This window comes from Colias philodice, chromosome 11, assembly GCF_061535455.1.
Source record: "Colias philodice isolate Cphi_HAF_F1 chromosome 11, ilColPhil1 Martin Lab GWU primary, whole genome shotgun sequence".
In the NCBI taxonomy this organism is placed as follows: domain Eukaryota; kingdom Metazoa; phylum Arthropoda; class Insecta; order Lepidoptera; family Pieridae; genus Colias; species Colias philodice.
The window spans coordinates 12,648,681-12,673,945 of record NC_143096.1 but is presented as its reverse complement, the minus strand read 5'-3'; the positions used below and the strand labels follow the sequence as shown (position 1 = coordinate 12,673,945).

The 25,265-nt window shown below is 36.4% G+C and overlaps 3 protein-coding genes across 4 annotated transcripts in view; all 3 read right to left on the bottom strand.

Annotated features, from left to right (window-relative positions):
- The window catches only part of Pus7 (pseudouridine synthase 7), a 31,409-nt gene extending 12,180 nt beyond the window's left edge, over positions 1 to 19,229 (bottom strand). The window contains exons 1-6 of one of the 2 annotated variants that reach the window (XM_089701177.1): positions 18,773 to 19,229; positions 18,098 to 18,311; positions 16,400 to 16,541; positions 15,670 to 15,790; positions 14,423 to 14,617; positions 8,005 to 8,179 (exon numbers count right to left, since the gene is read on the bottom strand). In XM_089701177.1, coding sequence (XP_089557303.1) covers positions 8,005 to 8,179; positions 14,423 to 14,617; positions 15,670 to 15,790; positions 16,400 to 16,541; positions 18,098 to 18,311; positions 18,773 to 19,023 — 1,098 coding nt within the window. In that variant the 5' untranslated portion in view covers positions 19,024 to 19,229. Of the gene's footprint in view, positions 1 to 8,004; positions 8,180 to 14,422; positions 14,618 to 15,669; positions 15,791 to 16,399; positions 16,542 to 17,133; positions 17,397 to 18,097; positions 18,312 to 18,772 lie in introns of those variants that run through there. The other variant, XM_089701178.1, reaches the window with a different exon arrangement.
- LOC149484951 (uncharacterized) lies at positions 9,967 to 12,530 on the bottom strand. The gene is made up of 2 exons (XM_089701225.1): positions 12,029 to 12,530; positions 9,967 to 10,820 (listed from the first exon to the last, which is right to left on the bottom strand). The coding sequence occupies exons 1-2, from the start codon at positions 12,159 to 12,161 to the stop codon at positions 10,069 to 10,071; spliced, it is 885 nt and encodes a 294-aa protein (XP_089557351.1). The 5' UTR covers positions 12,162 to 12,530; the 3' UTR covers positions 9,967 to 10,068.
- A 2,498-nt stretch (positions 19,230 to 21,727) lies between the features above and the next one.
- On the bottom strand, positions 21,728 to 24,339 carry LOC149484949 (uncharacterized). The gene has a single exon (XM_089701165.1). It carries the CDS (start codon positions 24,337 to 24,339, stop codon positions 23,494 to 23,496), a length of 846 nt encoding a protein of 281 aa, XP_089557291.1. The 3' UTR covers positions 21,728 to 23,493.
- Positions 24,340 to 25,265: the final 926 nt, after the last annotated feature.

Genomic DNA, 25,265 nt, shown 5'->3' with positions numbered 1-25,265 from the left:
ATGAACGATGGGAATTTGAGGATCTGCTGAGCACGGCGCAGTCCCACTGGGCGGCTATCGACTCGCTACACTGGGAACTGGACATCAAGCTGAACGGATCAAACGACGAACGAATATGAGCGTGCTTTCTCGGCCTATAAGAGTAAGTACCAGGCCGTTAAGAAGACCATCCAATAAGAAGATCTGGTCAGCAACACATATGGCTAAATCCGCCCCTCAGCTGGAAATTCTTACATTTCGATAACCGGGCGATGACTTTATATTTTTACTCAGTGTGTAGTGCAGTGTGATACACGAACAGAAGCGCCTTTCCAAACAAAGCCTGTGGTTTTTGTTTCTGGGAAATCAGTGCAGAATTGGCGAAAATACAGACAAAAAACTGTTCTAACCAACAAAACAGAAACTTTCTTTCGCCAAAACTGTACTTTCCCCCCTTTCCCCCACCTTGTTTCCTACTGAACTGAGTGCCTAGATACTTCATACACCTTCCTTCACAAAGACTATAACTGTATAAAAAAAACTTCATTTTAGTACTGCAAAAATAAGTCCCAATTATTAAACAGTTTTTATTTACTACTAAAATCATATTTTAGCAACTGTTATGTCCGTACTCTGTACGCTAACATGCTCACCCTACATCCTTTTCGCTTGTTCAGCATTTCTCTACATTCCTTTGCATATAGTCCAATGTCAGTCTCTCTCCATATTCCAATTCCGACGGACGGCTGTCTTATAAAATATACTAATTCGTTATTTTAAAAAGCCTTATCCAGAGTCTCATAACAGAACATCGTTTCCTAAGAAGGTAGAAAAATATCAATTGTTTGCAATATTAGAGCAGGTGTGCCACAGGGTTCAATGCTAGGACCGGTGCTGTATACACTTTACACAGCAGACTTACCATGTATTGAAAACATCACTACTGAAACATTTGCTGATGCAGTTATACTGGCAAGAAGTAAGGATACGTTGCCAGACTGGAGAAGCATTCCAATACACTTGCTAGCCAATTGACAAAAAAGATGTATCAAATACGATTTAAAAGAAAAGACATAATTTAAATTTGCTACTTGAAAGAGTAGTTATTTCTCACTGGAGGGCTCTACACATCATACATTACCCGGCAACACATCAGCTTATGAACCTGCCGAAATTAAAAAGTCGTGAGAACTACGACGACTGGTTATGAACCTGCCGAAATTAAAAAGTCATGAGAACTACGACGACTGGTTATGAATCTGCCGAAATTAAAAAGTCGTGAGAACTACGACGACTGGTTATGAACCTGCCGAAATTAAAAAGTCGTGAGAACTACGACGACTGGTTATGAACCTGCCGAAATTAAAGTCGTGAGAACTAAGACGACTGGTTATGAACCTGCCGAAATTAAAGTCGTGAGAACTAAGACGACTGGTTATGAACCTGCCGAAATTAAAGTCGTGAGAACTAAGACGACTGGTTATGAACCTGCCGAAATTAAAAAGTCGTGAGAACTACGACGACTGGGTGTTCGCAGTGGAACATTTGCTGATACTTGGAAAGTAACCGAAACAAGAAAGTCTGGCTGGCTGAAGCGACAATAGATGAAAAAGTGCGAACTAAATTTACTTAAGCGATTTTAACGATCGATGCATCGCTATTTGTGCACATAAAGAATGTAAAAAATGCGAAAGAATTGACAACCTTGAAATAGCATTGCAATGCACTATTTGTGGATTATCTGATGAGGAACATGAGGGTTATTCCACTATTTCTCTTTGGTTCGAACGCCGCTACCGCAGAATCAAAGCTTCTTTAGCTCATGAAAAATTATAGGAGCTTATCCAATATCCATTTAAGGCTTCGTGAAGTTTAAGTACCATGGTGTGTACAAACGAAAAATGTTTGTTGTCTTCAACTACTAATAGTATGGACACATATGGCAGTAAACAGTAACGAAATCAAAAAAATGTCGGTACGTAATAAAGAAATACATCTAGCTTGTTGCAACTCAGCAGAGATAAATGGAAAATTATAGCATATTTTGACATATTGGCAAGGAAGCAAACTCATCACCATACCACAGAAAAATACAAAACCATCAAGGAACGTCTAATAAGTTGCTACGAAGAATTAGAACAGCGCCAGTTTTAAAAAATACTGTCGGAAATGTAGGTCTACTTCCGACAGTATTTTTTAAAACTGATTGGAAACAAAATTTTATCTCTTCTTCTTCTTTCAAATGGCAACTCCCGATCCCAGGGCGGATTCTGCCAATGTCAAGTTTTGAACGGATGGTCAGTTTAGGTTGAAATACAGACCATATGATGGCCACGACCACTCTGTCAAGAGCAACACGAAAAAATCAAGAAAACAAATTGAATTGGAACACGGTGGGGTTTTAGTCGGTAAGAATCCTACATAACCAACGGCTCCTTTCCCGGTTAACCTTATCAGTGACAAGTTGCAACAATTTAATTCAAAATTTAAGAAGAATCCACGATACTTTATTAGATACAACCGCCGAAATGTATCATGGCCAGATTAATGTATTTATTGTCACCGAAACAATTGAGCGACGAGCTTCAAATTATATCAAGCCAAATATCCGAAGTAGTCACGTTACCCATAGAAAATATTCACACAGATCTATGTAACATTTATAAATTAATAAAAGTAAAAGCGAGAATCACTGAAAACTATTTTATATTTGAAATATTCATACCTTTGATTAGCCGAGATAATTTCGATACAGATTGATACCTATACCTAAGCAAACTAAAATCAAAATGAATCAGCATGAAACCAATAGCGGAGTATGTTTTGATACATATAAAGAAAGACGCTTAAATCACATTAAGCTTAGCCGAACTTCAAGCAAAACCAAGATTCTAATAAATCTTGCCAGCACGGTCCCAAAATAAACTTTGCGACCAATGCGAAATATAAAATAATCAATGTCATTACAATAAAAACAACTGTAAAACAATTGTATTCAGTGTACTGAATCCAATTGCACGACTTATCTACATGCTTACATTTTCAGTGCAATATCACATACATACGCATTCTGTGTGACAATGATATACAGTCGCACCATACCAGCAAGGCCAGACTTGTAATAAAAGTAAATAAAAAATAAAAATCGTTTATTTGGAAACAATACATAGATATTGAGAGTTTCCAACAGGAAGACATAAAAGATCTACAGATATATTTGAATTTTCATCCAACTTAAGATCTGATCTTATATATTCCCAATTTAGATTTGAAATTGCATTCATATTGAAACAGATAAATAAAAACTTGATTCTGATCCAAAATCATATATGTGATTTCTTACATATGAGATGGATGACAGATCCACCAGATCTCCCTCGAAAAATAGCACAATATATTACATTTTCCCCTTAGGCCGTATCTTGGCATCCAAACTTCTCTGGCTCATTGGACGAAAGTCGCAGCTGTCCTTTGAAAATAAAATACTTTAATACAAATCCATATTCAAGCCCATCTGGACATATGGTATCCAACTGTGGGGGAACTGCCTCACATTCAAACATCAAGACCATACAAAGGTTTCAAAATAAAACACTCCACATGAAAACCAATGCACCCTGGTTAGTACCTAACGAACTATTGTATGTACAATGTATTTAGCTCTAAGATTAGGTTAAGTTTGATTGAATAAACGAATTTGAATTTGAATTTGAATATTACATCGCGACCTATGTATGCCCACCATAAAACAAGTACGCTCTAATAAAACATACAAAGAACGTATAGAACAACACCCAAGTCACTGGCCCGGTCACTTATGACAGATCGTAACAATGCGCGACGCTTAAACCGTAAAATACCTCAATACCTCATACAATCGCAGTAAATACAATTACTATTGTAACAATAAGGATGTGACACGGATCACATGCCGAGCACGCCAGCATACTGCTGAATGTCCTCCAAGGAGACAGATTGTATTAATTGAAAAAACAAAAAATAATAATAGTTTAAAAAAACTAAAAAACACGCTTTTAGTTCGGTTTTCTATAAAACGCGTGTTTTTTTATTTTTTTTTAACTATTATTTATTTTATCAAATTAGTGTATTGTCATCGGTCCTAAATAAATCTACAAAGTTTGAACGAAATCTGGCCGTTTAAAGTGGGTCAAAATCGCGCCCAAAGAAGTCGGTTACAAACTTACAAACATACAGGTGAAGCTAATATAAAGCGTGTAAAAATCTAAGCCGGAGATATAAGAAACTAAATTAAATCCCATACACATTAGCTCAGCTCTGCCTATCACAAATTACTCAGATAACGACAATGAAATTGATACATCATTAAAAACTCTTGGGGAGCAAATCAAAAACATGAAAAACGCTGTCGATGAAACGGATACCTTAGCTTTTTCACAATATTACATACATCAATACGCGGTATCGTATGGAAAGCTAAAATTATCAGCAATAACAAGTAGAAATTCTTCGTTTGTTGGCGAAGAAGTAGAGCAACTTAACAACAGAGCGTCCCAGCAGCCCAACAGACTATTCATAATTAAATTGGAATCATTGATTTATGTACTATACAATTATTAATATTGTATAATGATTCCTTAACTCCGGTCTGCACCGAGCAGACGTGGTTGTAAAGTTTCATTTTAATTATTAAATGTAGTTTTAAAGTAAATCTGGTTTTCTTTTGGGGCCTCCGGCTGTGGGCAATGTAATTAACGGCTAAACATGCTGTAATGTGTCGGTTCTAGTGTGTGCGTGCATCAAAAAAGTGTTACGACTTTGCGTCTCCCTTACCCGAGCGGGGAAAGTGTATAAGTGAAGAAGAGTGTGAACAAAATAGACTTAAACGATGGGCAAATGCGCGTTTTAAAAAAAGCGATAGGTCGACGTCGCCAATAGCTAACAAACGCTCTGCTATAATAAGTGACTCAGTGGTGGAATTATAATCTTTAAGCATTACAAGTATTTCAAGACTTATAAAAATTTAATATATTTCTTCTGTGGGCCTCGGGAGCATGTTCGAGCAGCGAACAAATATTTTATTTTAAACATTTATTAGTTACTAGCAATGCCCTGCGGTTTCACCCGCATAGATAGCGATATCGTTACAGTGAAAAGTCTACTATATAGGTCGGACTATAGGTTTAATTTTTAATCACATGAAAATCACCTTTACCCCGTCCCGTGGGGCCGTGGGTTATGTCGGATTCCTACCGACCAAAACCCCACTGTGTTCCGTCAAGACGCATATTGGTAGAATTCCTCCGTGACCCCCGCACTACGGCCTGCTCGAACAGTATACCTACTATTTTCTGTAGATTGACACTTTTAAAAATTCGTTATATCTTTTGAATGGAATATCCAATTCTTTTCATTTAAAAAGTATTTTGCTGGTATTGAAACAGTCTTTAATAAAACATCATTTAATGGGATAAGGATTAATATATGTGTATGGATAACATGGTTTGATTACTGTCGGCACTTTTATTTACTTTGAAAACGTAAAAAAGTTGTTGTAGTAACATAACTACTGAAGATGGACATATGGTATCGCGGACTTTCTTGTAGATATTGATCCATTCTATAATACTGTAGAACATTTTTTTGTTCTATCTTCAATAGATTCCGCAGCGCACGCGATGACAGAAGTTTTATTGAGGATTTTTTTACACCTTGGGTTACATTATTGCATTTTTGGTAAGGATCTCTAATTTTTTTGAAAATGCAATATAGCCTATGTTGCTCAGTAAAGATGCAGCTTTCTAATGGTGAAAGAATTTTTGAAATCGGTCCAGTAGTTTTTGCGTGAAAACCATACATACATACATACATACTTACATACATACTTACAAACTTTTCCTCTTTATAATATTAGTATAGATTATCTATAGCTACATTACATATTACAATAATTGAGCAATAACGTAAATCAGATCAAGCTGCATCAGCAGTATTATCGTGCGACGGCCGAGCTGGCCGGAAAGCGCAGTTCATTCATAGCAGCGCCCGAGTGCTATTCTATCCGCTCGAATCCGCGTAAATCGTATATAATTATTAGCAGTAATTAAAGTGTTCCCAGTTGTCCCATATCATAGCATTATTAGCAGCATTTAGCGCGACCTATATACAGTCCACTATCGAAGTAATACGTAAACCGTACACTTACTGTAACTAAAACAAATGTGAGAGTCGGTTCTAATGTGAACCTCGAAAAAGTGTTCCAACTAGTGTTCGTGCCTTACCCGAGGGGAAAGTGTTTAAATGAGGAAATGTGTGAGCAAAACAGACTCAGATTGACAAGTGCGCGCTTGAAAAGAAGCGATAGATCGACATTGTCAATAACAAAAAAACGCTCTGTTTCAATAAGCGACCCAGTTGTGGAATTCAAAGCATTACAAACATTTCATATAAGACTTAAGAAACTGTTCAATAATTTGTAGGTGCTCGTAACTCGCGCCACCGACCCACGTCTAGTAGTTAGTAAATTAAAGTAATATATTTTTGTGTAATTTAGAGGAATATATAATTTCTATTGGCTGAAATCTTTAATTCATCTCCCTACACTTAACATTTAATATACCTTTTATGGGCCTCGAGAGCATGTTCGAGTATCGAACAAATATATTATTTTAAACATTTATAATTTTATAAGCTATACATATTATTATAATAAAATTCAACAATAACGTAATTTAGGTCAAGCTACATCAGCAGTAATAACGTGCGCCTGCCGGCCGGAAAGCAATCAATTGCCGGACAAATCTGTGTGGTTTTTGGCAATTTATTTGTAACATTTACTTTTATTTTTGAAAAATAAATAAATAAAAAAGAATCGTAGCAGCATCAGAGTGCTTTCTATCCGCTCAAATCCGCGTAAATCATATATAATTGGACGAGCGACGCTGGACGAGCCCCTTCAAACAATAACATTTTCTCGGACGTTCCAAACAATATAAGGGCTAATTGTTTTAAAACGAAAAAAAATTAACAGCAATAAAGTGTTCCCAGTTGTCCCATATCATATCATTATTAGCAGCGTTTAGCGCGACCTATATACAGTCCACTAAAATAATACATAAATCGTACAGCATAATTTTTCCGACTTGTGCTATGAAAACCAGATGGCTGAAAAACATATTATATAATCATCACACAAATATTTGCCCCGGGTGGGAATCGAACCCACGACCTCTGGCTTGGAAGGCAGGGCCACTATCAACCAAACCAACAGTCAAAACAACAAGTACTTTTGTCTGTTTTTGTAAACAAAGTTTAAGTTTGTGTTTTGCGGAGCTGATATAATTTGCACGCTATTTTTGGCTAATGTCATTCGAATTATAATGTAATTTTGTAATCATTGTTTACACACAAGTTACGCCAACGGATCCCTAATACATCCCTGAGTCGACGGATCGCATTGGAACGTGTTATACGAACGCTAGTGAATTCCTTTGAAGTACGTGAAGTACCTATATGAAGTATATGAAGTATATGTAGCTTAATGTTATAATATTATGTTATATTGTGTGCACCTGTGTGTAAGACAGTCTTGAATACACCTTATAACCGAACGGTTGTTTCATTTCTTGTTAAATTAGTTTAGTATTACATTACATATTCATTAATATTTAGCACTTGCATCGTGCAAGACATATTGTAATTATTATACTTAATTAAAGTATTATAAGTAAACTCGAGTTTTTTGGGGCCACCGGCTGTGTGAAACATAATTCACATATTATGCAAATAAAATTTATTTATTTGTATCAATAAATGGAAAAAAAATGAGTGCGTGTACTGTACACACGTAAGAAGTGAAACTTCTTTATGACCTTATTTTTCAAAAAATAATTTACTACATAATATATGCAACTTTACACAAAAACGTCGAATCACGCGTGGTAGGGATAAGAAAAAGATGGCGCGTAACGGAAAAACGTCACGCGTAACGAAAAAATTTTACACTATATTTTTTTCCATAAAGAAGTTTCACTTCAAACAACTAACCTCTTCAAAATTTCCTTTCAGTAAATGTAAACCGACCACATGTGTGGGAACACTGGATCTTGAACCAAATCGTTGCAATCCGTAGTAATTGATGAAGCCATTGTCTTGTAACTGTTTGCACGCTTTGTGTATTGTCTCGTCTGATTCTGTCACATTGCGGAGACATATACGGAACCTGGAATGTTTTTAGTAATATCTTATTGAAAGAAAGAAAGAAAAAAAGCTTTATTGCCAACAAAAACTTAGACTACCTTAACTTAAAAAAATGTATGCCTATACTAGAGTACACACGTAAGAAGTGAAACTTCTTTATGACCTTAAAAATGTCACGAGTATGGCGTAACGCAAAAATGTCACGTGTACGGCGTAACGCAAAAATGTCACGCGTACGGCTTAACGCAAAAATGTCACGCGTACGGCTTAACGCAAAAATGTCACGCGTACTGCGTAACTCTATGGGCGTAACGCAAAAATGTTACACTAAATTTTTGTCCAACCCCGATAAAGAAGTTTCACTTCAAAAATGTATGCGTGTACTAGAGTACACACGTAAGAAGTGAAACTTCTTTATGACCTTAAAAATGTCACGAGTATGGCGTAACGCAAAAATGTCACGCGTACGGCGTAACGCAAAAATGTTACACTAAATTTTTGTCCAACCCCGATAAAGAAGTTTCACTTAAAAAGTAAACACGTATTAGGTAATCGGAACAGACTCAGCCATGCTGTGGGCTAACACCCGAACAGGGCTGATTTTCAGTCTGCCCGCGTATTATATCTTATCTTAATCTTAATATATACTAGCGGTCCGCCCCGGCTTCGCCCGTGGTACATATTTACGTTTTCTCTACATAAGAACCATCCTCGTACTTCAAGGAATATAAAAAAAAAGAATTATCGAAATCGGTCCACCCGTTCTCGAGTTATGCGCTTACCAACACATTTTGCGATTCATTTTTATATTATAGACTAGCTTCCGCCCGCGACTCCGTCCGCGCGGATATCGGTCTTCGCGTGGATGGTCTCCATTTTGATTAACTCTGACAATGACATCTTATAAATATCTATTGGACCCAAATACGGCTAGGCCTTTAGGGTCTCAGCACACATATGGGATCGGAAAGGGATCGTAACCGTAACGCCTTTCGCCTCGCTGTCAACCAGGCGTCAACCTACCGTATGCACATAACGAAAGCGTATCAGCAGCGCCTGTACGTCAACTCGGCTACGGCTAGGCGACACCGCGCTTACGCCTCGCCGGCCCCTGGCTGACCTGGTTGGCACCAGATCAGTTTGAATCCAAACGTTAAGTGTAGCGCACGGTTATGTCTTGGTTTACAATACGTGAGTTGGCTATCATAGCCATAGCACTTGATGAAGAGGAAAAAGAAAATAGCAAGAAAAAAAGAAAAAGATATTGGGTACACAGTATGAATAAAGCAAGGAGTACTGAAGGGGAATTTCGGACTATAAAAAAACATTTGATGGATGATGAAGAGAAATTTTATATTTATTTTCATATGCCGAAATATCTCTTTTATAACATATTGCAGTCTATAGATGAATGTATAAGGAAGAAGAATACAACATTCAGAGAAACAATATCGCCCGAAGAAAAACTAGCTGTAACGTTAAGGTGAGAAATTGCATTTGATTTTGGAATTTTTAATCTGGTCTACATAAATATTTGTACTATAATTTTAATGTTTGTATTATCTCTATTGTTCTTTTTTTTAAGTGTACAAAAAAAATACTCGGTTCCGAAACTACAAGATAGATTAATTTTTATCCTCTGTCGATAAAAAATATTTCTTTTGGAACGCAACCCTCATTTGCGATCAGGTGTGCACAGGGGATGTACGTTTTATGTCTGGTGTATGTGTGTATATATTTTGTGTGATTGCGTAAAGTATTTTAGTAAATGCAACTTTTTTGTAGTTTAGGTAAAAAAAAATACCCATAAATCACATATTTTTTTATTATACAAAACTATATTATTAAATCCAAAAATTATGGCAATTAAACAAAAATAGCGCCACAACAAAAATACAATCATTGTATAAATTAAAGATTGTTTGAAGTATCAAGATCGTCAGCATTTGACGCGCCATTTTCTTCTAAGTTTGAAATATTAAAATCATGAATGTTTGAAGCGCCAGATGTTGATTGTATCTCGTGGCTAATGTTATTTAGAGTGGTATAACCTCGAGGCATGTCATCTTCTCTTTGGGGAATGTAAGGGTTGCGATAACTATAATAGCTTTGTTTCTCTGCGATTTCTTTTAACTCCATTTCCGAAACTGCATTATATATTTTACTTTTCATAACAGCTTGGTTATATTCTGAAAATTTTTTAACCGTTGCCGCAATGCTCTTAAAAAATGTATCTATCTCATCTTCTTTTTTGGTTTCGTTGTGATTTAATAAATATTTCATTAAAGTTTGTGACGCTGAATTTTTTTCAATATTAAGTTTTTTTTTTTTTGAAATTTTGGATGCAACTGAAGATGCAGAAGACTCAGGACGCGGCGAAAGTGGAGTAGTTTCCGCTTGTAAGTTTTCTGGAGACTGAATTATGTTTATTGAGTTCTGTGAATCATCATTACCCAAGAAACTGCTAATATCTGAACCGTCATCATCATCAACCGAAGAGATCGTATTTCTTTCTTTGTAATGAGGTACTAAAAAACTCATTTCATCTTCAAAGGTCCACTTTTTCGTCGTCGGGGCTGCCTGACCACTTTTAGTTTTACGCTTCTTCATAGCTCGTCGGTGAGACTCTCTAAGATTTAACCAAGTTTTCTTGCACTCAGATTCTGAAATAAAATAAATCATGGTTAACTATATCAAGCGCATGTAGTTACACATGTATGTGTGAAAGGGAGTACGTACACACACATTCACATAAACATATACACGTATTATAAAACGTATATTAAATATACATTTATTGTTGCAGGTACTTTATAACTGGATCTACATTTACTAATTTATCATCGAGCTTCCGTTTAGGAGAATCAACTATTCGTTTGATAGTAATAGATGTGTGCAATGCAATAATAAATAAATTAATGCCAATTCATATACCTCAACCAACTACAGCCACATGGCAAGGAATCGAAGAAGGATTTAAAAATAAATGGAACTTTCCGAATTGCATAGGCGCCATTGACGGCAAACATGTAAATATAATTGCACCTCCCAATAGTGGATCGTTGTTTTTTAACTATAAAAAAACATTTTCTATTGTTTTGTTAGCTATAGTTGATCCTGAATACAGATTCATAGCGGTTGATGTAGGAGCCTATGGAAAAAACAGCGATGGCGGAATCTATTCATCATCTACATTTGGAAAGGCACTTGAAAGAAACACATTCAATATTCCATGTGACAAACCATTACCAGGAACTAATCATGCAATGCCACATGTATTTGTGGGAGACGAGGCATTTCCATTGAAGACATATTTATTAAGACCATATCCTCGCTCAAATACACGGAGACTATCAGATCCTGAACGGCAATATAATTACCGCTTATCACGAGCTAGAAGGGTAGTTGAAAACGCTTTTGGAATTTTATATCAAAAATTTGCGATTTACAACAAAAATATTAAATTGCATCCAAAGTTTGTAGATAAAGTGGTATTAACAACTTGCATTTTACACAATATGATGAGGACATATAACATTGAGATGAATTTACAGGAACCGAACAGAACAGAACAGGACATTACAGTTGAATTCGGCGAAGACCGATTGTTAAGTCAATTACCAAGTATTAGTGGTGCCCATATGGCTACCGCTTTTAATGTACGTGAAAAGTTCAAAACATATTTTCAAACTTCTACCGGACGAGTTCCATGGCAGTAGCTTTTAGCTTTAAATATTAATGTTAATTCTTAATGGATATTCCAGTTAAATTTTTCATTATAATTATATTAATCACAACTGTTTTATTTCCCATACATACCTACATACGCGAAAAACATTAAATAAATAATTAAATAGGAGTAGGTACTTACCAGATTGCTTTAAAGTAATACTTATTTGTTTCCAAGCCTCGTCCTTTTTTATAGTATTGCTGTATTTAGCATCACTTAAGTCATATAAATATGGATATTTTCTCACTTCTTCAATAAGTTTCTCCCTTTGCATCGTTATTTTGTGTTTGAATCGAACTTAAAATTTTAAATAAAACATACGCGCAACACGAATGAAATACTCCTTGCGAATGGCGGCGTCTTTAGCAGGCAAGTCGCGGGAGGGGAAAGGGGAAAGGGTGGACAAAGAGATGTGAGCTCGGGTACGGAGAGACGTAAGCGCGGGGACGGAGAAACGTAAGCGCGGGGACGATGAGCCGTAAGCGCGGGAATTCAAGTTCGGAGCCTGTTCCGAGGCGAGGCGATTACGTTATTATTCCGATTAGTGTGCGTTGCAGTAGGGAGTTTAATACAAACCATTCTGAACGGCTCGAGGCGATACGGTGACGATCCCTTTCCGATCCCATATGTGTGCTGAGACCCTAATAATACGCAACGTGTTCGCGGTTCTACAGAACAACGTCTATGGATAAAACTGAAAAATTAAGATTAATTTTTTTTCTACGTATTTTTCCAGGATAAAAAGTATCCTATTTTACGCACAGGATAAAAAGGTATAATTATACCAAGTTTCATCGAAATCGAACCGTTAGTTTTCACGTGATGTCTTCACATACAGACAGACAGACAGACAAAAAATTTTTTAATCACATATTTGGGTTTGGTATCGATCCAGTAATACCCCCTGCTATTTATTTTTTCAATATTTTCAATGTACAGAATTGACCCTTCTACAGATTTATTATATGTAATAGATAAATCTCGTGTCACAATGTTTGTCCTCAATGGACTCCTAAACCACTTAACCGATTATAATAAAATTCGCACACCATGTGCAGTTCAATCCAACTTGAGAGATAGGATAGTTTAAACATGTAGGTACCACGGGCGAAGCCGGGGCGGACCGCTAGTCTTATATATAAAAATGAATCGCAAAATGTGTTGGTAAGCGCATAACTCGAGAACGGCTGAACCGATTTCGATAATTCTTTTTTTATTATATTCCTTGAAGTACGAGGATGGTTCTTATGTAGAGAAAACGTAAACATGTACCACGGGCGAAGCCGGGGCGGACCGCTAGTATATATATAAAAATGAAACCCGTTTCGCGTTGTCACGGCATCACGTGTGAACGGCTGAATCGATTTCGATAATTCTTTTTTTTATTATATTCCTTGAAGTACGAGGATGGTTCTTATGTAGAGAAAACGTAAATATGTACCACGGCCGAAGCCGGGGCGGACCGCTAGTATAAGTATAATTTTTATGTTAATACTAGCTGCACTCCGCGGTTTTACCCGCGTGGCTACGCTCCTATTGGTCTTAGCGTGATGATATATAGCCTATAGGCTATAACCTTCCTCGATAAATGGGCTATCTAACATCGAAAGAATTTTTCAAATCGGACCAGTAGTTCCTGAGATTAGCGCGTTCAAACAAACAAACTCTTCAGCTTTATAATATTAAGTATAGATTAATACTGTTCTAATTAACAGAAGTACCCATTAGAATGAGATGTTTTATCAAAGTGAAGAGTAGATTATATCACACTCTAGCCTCTTAACTATCGCCTGACACAAAATATATCATACCATAAAATCACTCCATTGCGAGTTGCAACGTGAAAAAAAGACAAATATACAAACCCTTTGATAATTTATCTTAATACTCGCTTTCGCCGCGACTTCTATTGAATGTACTTCACGTTAACGTGTGGTTTCTGTAAATATTTCTGCCAAATATACAAAATAAAAGTAATACAAAATCGGTCAAGTCGTTTTGGAGAAGATTCGTTACGAACATGAGATGTAACATATATTTTATTAAGGTATGTATATGTATGTATTATTGTGTTTCATTCCACACAATTTAACACATTACCACAGAATACATAATAGTAGCTAAACGCTACAGAACGGACACTCCGCCTCCCGCCAAAATTAAACACTTACCTCACCCCGCACGATCAGGCTATAAATGGGCCGCATTTTTCTGCAAGGACGATACGCAACGAAGATTGACAACATTAATCAAATTGACTTAAAGTAATTTTATTTTTTTGGATTTGTGATTATCGTTTTTCGTAGAAAATGGTTAGATATTGTGCTGTTTACGGATGTATTTCATCAGAAAAAACGCGAATTTCTTTACGCTAGTCACAAACGTGCCAACCATAAAGCGTTAACACACACATTTGCACTCACTACAGTGTGACTGTCAAAACGATAATTTTGTATGGAATCTCGAATCTCTTTTGCTTAAAGTTGTGATTTAAGAAAAAAATCTTAAGAATCCATCATGAAATTAAACAATTACCTATTCCCCTGCAACATTCCGAGTTTCAAATGAGCATTGCTAAATGTGTAATTGCCCACTTTAATATCAGGTAACCCCTTGCATGCTGCGGCTATCTTCCGTGGGTCTACTTTACGTAAACTAAACCATTGTGATGTTTTGGCCCTTCGGTCCTTTGTGCCTGCGTAACCCACCATCGAGGGTTTTAGACTTGCACTGAAAAATAAAATAAATTAAAACATTAAAAAATGAAGAAATAACTTTTTAAGTGAAACTTCTTAGGCGCGGGACAGACACAAGCGGCGCGGCGCGCATCGGGCGCACTGCCAGCGTGCATCGGGTGCGCTATTGGCTATTTCCAAAGTTCTTTCATACAAAATGTATAAGAAGGACGTGGTGCAAAACAGGTTGAAGAGGTGCGCTTATGGCACGCCCGCGCCCGCGCCGCTTGTGTTTGACCCGCGCCTTAGGCGCGATGAGAGTAAAATTTCAAGGTCGCGTCATGGAGAGGCGACGATTTTGGTATCTTTGAATCTTGCCAAAGATGTTTCACTTCTGACACGTGTGTGCAGCACACACGCTCTTTTTTTATCGTGTTGGCTTGTCAGCTTCCAAAAGACACATAATAAAATAAAAATAATAAAGGGCAATTAAATATTGCCATCGCGATTATTGTGTAGCTGGTTTGTAGGAAACAATTTTTTTTATTTTTCCAGATAATATTGGCTAGGTAAACTATTCAGCTTCTAAATGATTCATCAAAATCGGTTCAATAGTTGAAGACTTGACAGACTACACAGTTGCGCAATATGCTATAGTGTGCATTATACATATTTGTTCATGTAATATGCTTTATTAACATTTTTTATAAGTACCTATACAATGTAATATTATATTACAACATATTGTGATGTAGTTGCAAGGCATTGTAAAAAAATAATTTACTTAGAAATTAAAGGTTTTTTATGGATTTAAAAACGCGATTTATTCATTACTAGCTGGGATCCGCGGTTTCACCCGCGTGGCTCCACTCCTGTTGGTCGTAGCGTGATGATATAGCCTATAGCCTTCCTCGATGAATGGGCTATCTAACACCGAAATAATTTTTCAAATCGGACCAGTAGTTCCTGAGATTGGCGCGTTCAAACAAACAAACAAACTCTTCAGCTTTATAATTTCGAAATGTGTAATACCCGCGTAAAATCAAACACTAGAAATTAATTTAAATTAGGTAATTGTACTCTTAACCAATAATTATAGCTACTTACTTCATTCTCAACTGTTTAATAATCCGAGACGCAGCTTCCATAGTATCGCAGTTCTCTTTATACACGATAAAGCGCACATATTCGCCCGGCCAAACCCACTTCACTCTGTTATCTACGCGAACTGAAAAAAAAATATAATTGAGTTATGTGTACACTAAATAAAATAATTATTGAGGTAAAATTGTTCATTACTTATAAATTTGCAGTAACTTTTATTTGATGTTTATATATGACTAGCTGTGCTCCGCGGTTTTACTCGCAGTGCTCCACTCGTGTTAGTCTTAGCGTGATGATATATAGCCTATAGCTTTCCTATATAAAAATGGATAAATGGGCTATCTAACACCGAAAGAATTTTTCAAATCGGAACAGTAGTTCCCGAGATTAGCACGTTCAAACAAACAAACAAACTCTTTAACTTTATAATATTGGTATAGATTAAAGTTTAATAAGACATTGACTTAAGACTTGAGCCTTAACTGTTATGCATTGAAGTGAAATATGATACTATCGCATTGTATAAATAAATTGCACCAATTGAAATTGAAACCTTGCAAAATGGTTTACACTCAACATTAAAATATTATGCAAATCTATTCACTCTATCATATTACATGGACTCTAAAAATTTTAGGGACGGAAAAAAAAAACTTTTTTTTACGATTATTATTTTTGTCAAAATAAATATTTAACATATAAATAGGATATAATAGAATATATAGAATCTCACCTCCTTTCCTATATTTAACAAAGGTACAATATTTCTTCTCGTCCCTAGTAACAGTGCTGCCGACGATGCCTTCTCCGAATGCCTTCTTTACAGCATCATGTATCTTTGTTCTTTCTTCTTTTGACATTCCTGTGACATCTACCTGGAACATATAGAATCTATACTAATATTATAAATGCGAAAGTAACTCTGTCTGTCTGTCTGTTACTCAATCACACCTTAACTACTGAACCAATTTGCATGAAATTTGGTATTTTTGATATCCGAGAAAGGACATAGACTACTTTTTATCCCGGGAAATAGGATGGGTTTTATCCCGGAAATCCCACGGAAACGGGAACTATGCGGGTTTTTCTTTGACTGCGCGGGCGAAGCTGCGGGTGGAAAGCTAGTGTTTCCATAAAAACTAGAGTAAGAGCTGAGGGACTATTTGTTCCTATAGCGATATCCTACTAATATTATAAATGCGAAAGTTTGTGAGGATGGATGTTCGTTACTCTTTCCCGCCCATACTACAGAACCAATTACAATGTAATTTGGTATGTAGGTAGCTGAAGACCCAGAATAAAACATAGGCTACTTTATACCGGAATTACCACAGGAACGGGAACTATGCGGGGTTCTTTTTTAAAAAACGCGGGCGAAGCCGCGGTCGGAAGTCTAGTATAACCATAAACTTGTCCAGCATTGATTTTATACTATAGGAGGATGAAAATGAAAAAAATTTTCCATACCTACACATACATAAATATTGAAATAAAAAATCTTGAATGACGAACGCTGGAGCCAAATCCCGAAAAAAAACGTGTAGGGCTATATACCCAGCGGTGGGCTACGTGACTAGCGTTGAAGGAATTTGATAGTTTTTTTAAATTAAAATTGAATGTACACTAATTAATTTATTACTAAAATCACTGCTTTTACACTGTTACTTGTTAATATTATTGTTAATTGTTATATGTTAATTATTACGTAAAATAAATGTTATAATATGTTAAAAAGTTACGTCGCGACGGTTAAATGTTGTTTAGTGGACTGCCTTAATTTACTTTTAATTAAAATAAAACTTAATACACTTATGTCTGCTCAATGCAGACCGGATATGTAGATTAACAATGTATTATTATTGTTTTAAAGAGAACTGCTTATGCTAACACAGCAAAACCATTCCCACATTCCGTTCCCGTGCGAACGCTGCGCGTCGCGTCGTCAGCAGTTTGCTGTTAAGGCCAGGCAGTAACATGTGTAAAATATTTTGACTTCTCATTGCAATAATTTGTGAAGATAAAAAATTTATTTATTATAAAAACTAACTTCAGACATTTGGCTTTGCCAGTTTTGTCTATAACCTAATGAAGCATATACTATAAATCTTCCTCAAGAATCACTCTATCTATAAAAAAATGCAAAATCTGTTGCCTTATTTTTAAACATTTAAGAATAGTAGACAGACAGCGTCAGCAACTTTGTTTTATTATATACTAGCTTTCCGCCCGTGGCTTCACCCGCTCTGTCTAAAACCTAATAAATTATATACTAAAACCTTCCCCTTGAATCACTCTATCTATTACAAAAAACCGTATCAAAATCCTTTGCGTAGTTTTAAAGATTTAAGCATACATAGGGACATAGGGACAGAAAAAGCGACTTTGTTTTATACTATGTAGTGATAGTGAAGCAATAAAACAAACTACAAACCTCAACAGTATCATAATCGGGACCAGTACTCATCGCAAGCTTGTTTATCCTATCCCATGTTTCCATCGGCAGTATTTCCAGGTTATACTTATTAAGCAGTAGATCCTCGTCTTCGAGTACTGTTTCATCCTCGGGAGGCTCTGGCGGCGAGAGATCTGTTAGCTTTGCTATCTCACCGTTTTCATTCACTTCTGATACTTGGAAGTCTGAAAATCTAATGGTTTGTTGCGTTAATTGATAATTCAATTATGTTAGCTATTTGACGTGAAATCATGTTGCGGCTTTATATTATTCGGATAGCTAAATAGAGCAACTGAAGTGACAACTGCTTTATATTGAAGCCAATTGCCAACTGAACAATAGAGACACTACATATTAGATAGGGACAATACATATACATTTCAACATAATATGTAACATGATACCTGTAACCTGACACAATAAGTAATGTAAAATGTGCTTATGGCACACATGTTGTGCAATGTGTGTGAGTTAAAAACGCTTATTTCACTTCTGTGAATAATTTTAATCAGTCTATCAATTTTATACAATGCAGTAATAATATTATAAAACATGCAGGTCAAGTTTCGATTCACATAACCAAAGAACTTTACAATAAAATAATTGCAACAAAACTTGCCGTATATGGATCAAGGTGTAGAAAAAATAAATTACCTTGACTTAATAATACCGTTAAAACCATCATGTTCGCTGACGTATTCTGTGACACCAATCTCTTTTTCCGTTAAGCCTCTAGCGCCTGCCGGCTTTTCTTCCTTTCTCCATTCACTTTTATTATCGTTATAATTATGTCTTCCACCAGAAGGGCCGTAGCCGTAGGGTCTACGGGAACCTCTGAAACCTCTGGAACCTCTGTTCCCTCTTCCTCTCCAAGGTCTATAGTTATTTCCACCGCGGCCACTCATATTTCAATCTTAACCTATAAAATTTTCTATATACTGTATTAGTACAACTACAACGAACTCTCTATTCGACTTATACAGTTTTGCTGATAGCAGCACTTGGAATTCTGTATAGAATATATAACAATTTCTATATCATTTGTTTAATAATCATAAAGCCACCCTTGCATAAAATTTATAAACATTAGGTATAATAGGTATTGAATTTTGCTGACATTGACAACTAAAAAACGTGCATGTTTGTATGTCAATGCCAAATGTCAATATAAGAACTGTCATCCTATAAACCACAGATAAAATTTGTTTGTATTTGAGAGTCTTTGCGGAAATTGCGGAATCGGAATCCCCAACGGCTTTGCTCAGGGATTTCCTGTAGTATATAACATAAACTTAAAATACACAAATTCTGACCATAAAATAACTCCGTTGCGATGTAAACGACTGTAGGGACTTGTTATGTGCGGGTGTAATAAAAGATGAAATAACTACGCAAAGGTTATATTTCGTTAACTACATATATTTATTCGGTATGTAATTAATATTCGACCTAATGCGACCAACCCGCGTCCCGACAAGCCCTTAACTGTCCATGCATAGCGCACGAACTGTTTATATACGAGTTACCGTGTGAACCTATGGTGGGAACTTTCTTAGTAGGTACTACACTTGAAATATTTCGGTAACTCGTAAATTGGCTTGTCGTCGCTACATCATTCCCCCCTTAAAATAAAAAGGGTATACAAGTAAAAAAATCTTACAATAAAATTAAACAATAAACAAAGGGGTATATATAAAGTGTCGCTATATAAGTTTACAAAATGTTTACAATATAAAGTATAAAAAATGTTCACAATATAAATCAATCATAACGTATACAAGTGGTTAAAAGTTAACACCTAATTTCGTTAAACTATTTATGTTTTTACAAAAACTCGGTTGGGTCTTCTAAGTGGCGTGCGATAATTTTTACACGTCAATTAACACTTAGTAACATCAACATTTCAAATCTCAATACGTTCTTCACACTTGTATCGTTTAATATTACAAAGGCTATTACTATACACTCATAAGCCATAAATCAAAAGTACTTAAATTTCTAAGTAGTAAACATTTCAATCAAAACTCAACATAAACATAAATTTGAAATACCATACTTAAAACGTTAAACAATGAATAAAAAACTCGTTTCAAATTTACTTAAGTTTATTATTTATTAAATACGATGTGTTGATTAGTAAGTATTTATTATACATTTCTAAGAAGACTTAAGAATACTTATAATCATCGTAATTCTAATAAATATAAAATGGTTGAAACAATTACAAATACAATACTATTACCTAAATCGTACTGGTAATCGTATAGCTCTTCCACTACGCGTGGTATGTGTATTAGGCAATTCGCTACTTGGAATTTGTAACGGAACCTTAGTATCTGCCCCAGATATCGTATCACTATCATCATTCAAATAATATGCAGGTTTTAGACGGTCTACAGATATTCTAACTTTCCTGCCAGTCATTTGAATGTAAAATACCTTTTCCTCTCGACTCAACACACGATAAGGACCGTCGTATGTTGGTTATAAAGGCTTACGTACTGCGTCGTTTCTTACAAAAACATAATCGCACTTTTCTAAATCGGGGTGAATAAATATGTTCCGTCTTTCATTTTGCCTAATAGCTACTGACTGATATTTCCTAATAGAGTCTCGTAATTTACTTGCATACTCAAGACTGCTATTTATTTCTAAACTCGATTTTTTATCGTAATAATCACCTGGTAATCGTAAAGTTGTTCCGTACGTAATTTATGCTGCGCTTATGCCGGTATCACTTCTAACTGCTGTTCTAAGTCCTAGCAACACAGTTGGTAATTCCGTAACCCAAGATGATGATATATTGCATAAACGAGCCGTTAATGCCGCTTTAAGCGACCTATGCCAACGCTCTACCGCCCCGTTACTCTGTGGGTGGTAAGGTGTCGTACGCAACTTATTAATACCTAATAACTTCATTAGTGTAGCAAATAATTGACTTTCGAATTGGCGTCCTTGATCGCTTGTTAGCTTTTTCGGACAACCAAAGCGAGAGATCCATCCTTCATATATTACACGCGAAATCGTTTCAGCAGTTATATCTCTCGTAGGAAAACATTCTGGCCATCGCGTCCCCCTATCAACTATGGTTAGGCAATACCTAAAACCTTCGGGTGAAGTGGGTAAAGGTCCAATTAAATCAACATGAATATGTTCAAACCTATCGCACTGCGGAAACGATCCTAAACCTGACATTGTATGTCGATTAACCTTCGATCGTTGACATTCAATGCATGTTTTAGCCCATTGGCCAACATCACGATTCATATTTGGCCAATAAAACCGATTTTGAATCAATTTGCGTGTAGTCCTTATTCCAGGATGACATAAATTATGTACACTATCAAAGGCAATACGTCGAAATTTTTCAGTCAAATAGGGTCTAATTTTATCATTATCTAAATTACAATAAATAAATGTACCGCTTTCAGGTAACATAATTTTCTTTAACCTATTATTAGCGTCTTTCGAATTAGATAATTGCAACATATAAGAATCTTGTTGTTGTTCCTTAGCAAGTTCCACGTAATCTATTACAGTGGGACAACTTATTGTTGCGACTCGTGATAACGAATCCGCAACGACATTATATTTCCCACTAACGTGCCTCAAATCCGTTGTGAACTCACTAATGAATATCAAGTGTCGTGTACGTCTGGGTAACTCTTTCTCGCTATTTACTTTAGAAAATGCATAAATTAACGGTTTGTGATCCGTATACACCGTTAACTGTCGTCCTTCGACCATATTCCGAAAATGACGAATAGCTAAGTAAATTGCTAATAACTCCCTATCATACGTACTATACTTGCGTTCAGTCTTAGATAAATTCTTAGAAAAATAACCTAAAGGTAACCATTCATTATTTGCACGTTGTTGTAAAACTGCACCTACATGAGTATCCGATGCGTCCGTCATAAGTGCGAGCGATGCATCGGCTAAAGGGTGCGACAACGTAATCGCATTACACAAGCTCGACTTACATTGTTCAAATGCTTGTTCGGCGATTGATGTCCACACAATGGGTGTTTTATCTTTCTTTTTAGAGCCATGAATGAAACTATTGAGAATCGATTGTGATGAAACTGCGTTAGGTAAATGCGCTCTATAAAAATTTACCATACCTAAAAATCGACGTAATTGTTCGATGTTTTCGGGCCTAGGAAATTCATTAATCGCTTTTACTTTATCATCAAGCGGGCGAATACCATCTGACGTAACATGATAACCAACAAAGTCGATTTCCGTTTTCCCAAACGTACATTTCGCTAAATTAATGGTTATATTATATTTGCTAAATTGCTTAAACAATGATTCTAAATGTCTACGGTGTTCGCTTTCATTTGATGAAGCTATTATTACATCATCAATATAACAAAAAATATTATCTTTACTGTCCGCGTCTAGGTCCTGAAAAACAGTATGATGCATGAATCGCTGAAACGTCTGCGCAGCGTTACGCAAACCGAACGTCATGCGTGGAAATTCGAATAACCCAAACGGCGTTATTATTGCAGTTTTCTCTACATCTTCCGGGGCAACAGGAATACAATGATAAGCCCTATTTATGTCGATTTTAGAAAATATTTTCTTACCAGCTAATAAATACGTAAAATCTGATAAGCGCGGTATAGGATATCGGTCCGGCTTGGTTATAGAATTAAGCTTTCTATAGTCCCCGCACGGACGTAACTCGCCATTCTTCTTAGGTACCACATGAAGTGGACTAGCCCAAGGACTCTTAGAGGGTCGGCATATACCTGCTTCCTGCATGTAACGAAATTCTTCCCTAACTTTTTTATATCTAGCTGGAGGTAAAGGTCTAGCCCGGGCAAACACTGGAGGTCCAGTCGTTTCAATATGGTGAAAAACACCGTGGCTAGGTATTTCCCTGTACGATGAAGGCTTAGTTATATCTAGGTACTTACATAACAAGTCGTGAAATTGATGAGTTTCCTCAACTGTTGTCACAGACGGTTGATTCACCTTAATAACACTAGCTACTGATTTTAATTTAGTTAAACTATCAATTAATCGACATGATCTTAAATCTACAATCAAACCATGATGTGCTAAAAAATCTGCACCTAATATAGGTTGAGTTACCTCGGCGATAATAAATGACCATTTATACGGTCGCCGTAAACTGAGATCTAAAGTCATTAACTTAGTACCAAATGTCTTAATTACACTACCGTTTGCCGCGTATAGTTTATAGTCACTACACTCACTCGCGAATCGGTTATTTTTCGACACTGGTAAAACTGAAACATTAGCGCCGGTGTCCACTAAAAACTTAAGATTACTTTTTCTATCTCTTATACACAGGCGTTTATTTACGGTGGAACAGACATCCGCCTCTGTCTGCACCGTATTTAGTTTTTTTGTTGGCTCTCCTGCTGCTTCTGCCACGCACAAGGTTGAATGCACTTGCTGGCGTTGTGCTTATAGCGGTAATGGTAATAACATATCCAATTGGAATTTTTGTGTTTTGATATTCCTGTACGATCGCGACTTCGCGATGCGGAGCGATGCGTGCGATTACCATACTTTCGACCGCTAAACGATCTGCCTCTCGAGCCTGCAGATTCCAGCTGGTTTATCCGCTGCGTTAACTGTGTAATCTGTTCAACCAGCGTAGGTTGTATTGAGGATATTTTATCTCTGGCACACGATACCTCCTGTATCTCCGCGAAACGTGTCGTTTCTATAATTTTATCCGCCATGTTAGCTAATTTTTCTAAATCTTTTAATTCGCTAACTGTGAGGACTGCTTGCACAGCTGCGGGTAAATGTCCCATCCACAGCATCGTCAGTGTTTCGTCCGAGAATTTTTTTCGAGCCAGGTCTCGCATACGCCGTAACAGTTGGGAAGGCTTTTGTTCGCCCAACTCAAGCTCTTTTAATAATTTTTGGACCTGACGCACTTCAGATTCTTCATATACTACGAGCAACCGTGTTTTTAATGCTTCGTACTTCTTTGTATCGGGTGGTGTTAATACAATGTCGCTAACCTGCTCAACGTGTTCGCGACTTAATTTCGCTACCACCAGGTTATATTTCGATTCGTCCGCCAGCTTCTGATTCGCCACCACTGCTTCAAACTGCGCGAACCAAAGTCGTGGTGATTCTTTCCAGAAGTCTGGAATTCTACTCGACACAGTGATATGCGCGAGAGCATTTTCACTCTCATCCGCTCTAATTGGAACTGCCGGATTCATTTTGAATTAAATTTTTATTTAATCAATAAATCACGTCGGGGTCACCAATGTAGGGACTTGTTATGTGCGGGTGTAATAAAAGATGAAATAACTACGCAAAGGTTATATTTCGTTAACTACATATATTTATTCGGTATGTAATTAATATTCGACCTAATGCGACCAACCCGCGTCCCGACAAGCCCTTAACTGTCCATGCATCACAGATTAGGTATTAGTACGAGTACAGATGCGACAGCTACATTTAGGCTTAGTTCCGAAACTTATGTTCTGGCGCTGCAGTCGCCATTGCCCGTAGAGTTTTTTTTTTTTTTTAACAGCTGTAGTCTGTGGCTGTAGTAGTGATGGGCAATATACAGAAAAATTGTAATCGATATCGACGACTAGTGATGTACTAAATTTTATCGATGCACTAGTGTGCCTTACTTCAATTTTAAATTTTTAAATAAGGAATAAGGTAAAAAAAATGCAAATAAAATTTCAAGATGTTTTATTTCGTACTAACTTTTCGTTTTAACTTTTTTTTATATTTGGACAGCGCCAGTTTTTGGGGACTACACATCTTTGAAACATATTTTTCTTCAATGCTCCCTTTCAAAATTTTATTAATAATATTGCACCAATTGTGCACCTGGAGCCTAATTAAAAATTTTAAAAACAAAGATTTTACAATGTGTTTATGTTTCTCGCATCCCAGCCAAGTATAACATAATTTTGTCTCCATGTGGTGACGCAAATTGAGACCAACGCCTGATGTATGACAATACATATTTAAATAATTATGAATAATTTGAGCACCATCCCTGTACAATATTACAAATTTAGATGTTGGATAGCACAAATTACTATTCTTTAAAAGCTTATATTCTCTCAGTTTAATATAATCGTGAATGTTACTGTGGTCTGGACTGGTAAATGTATTTAAG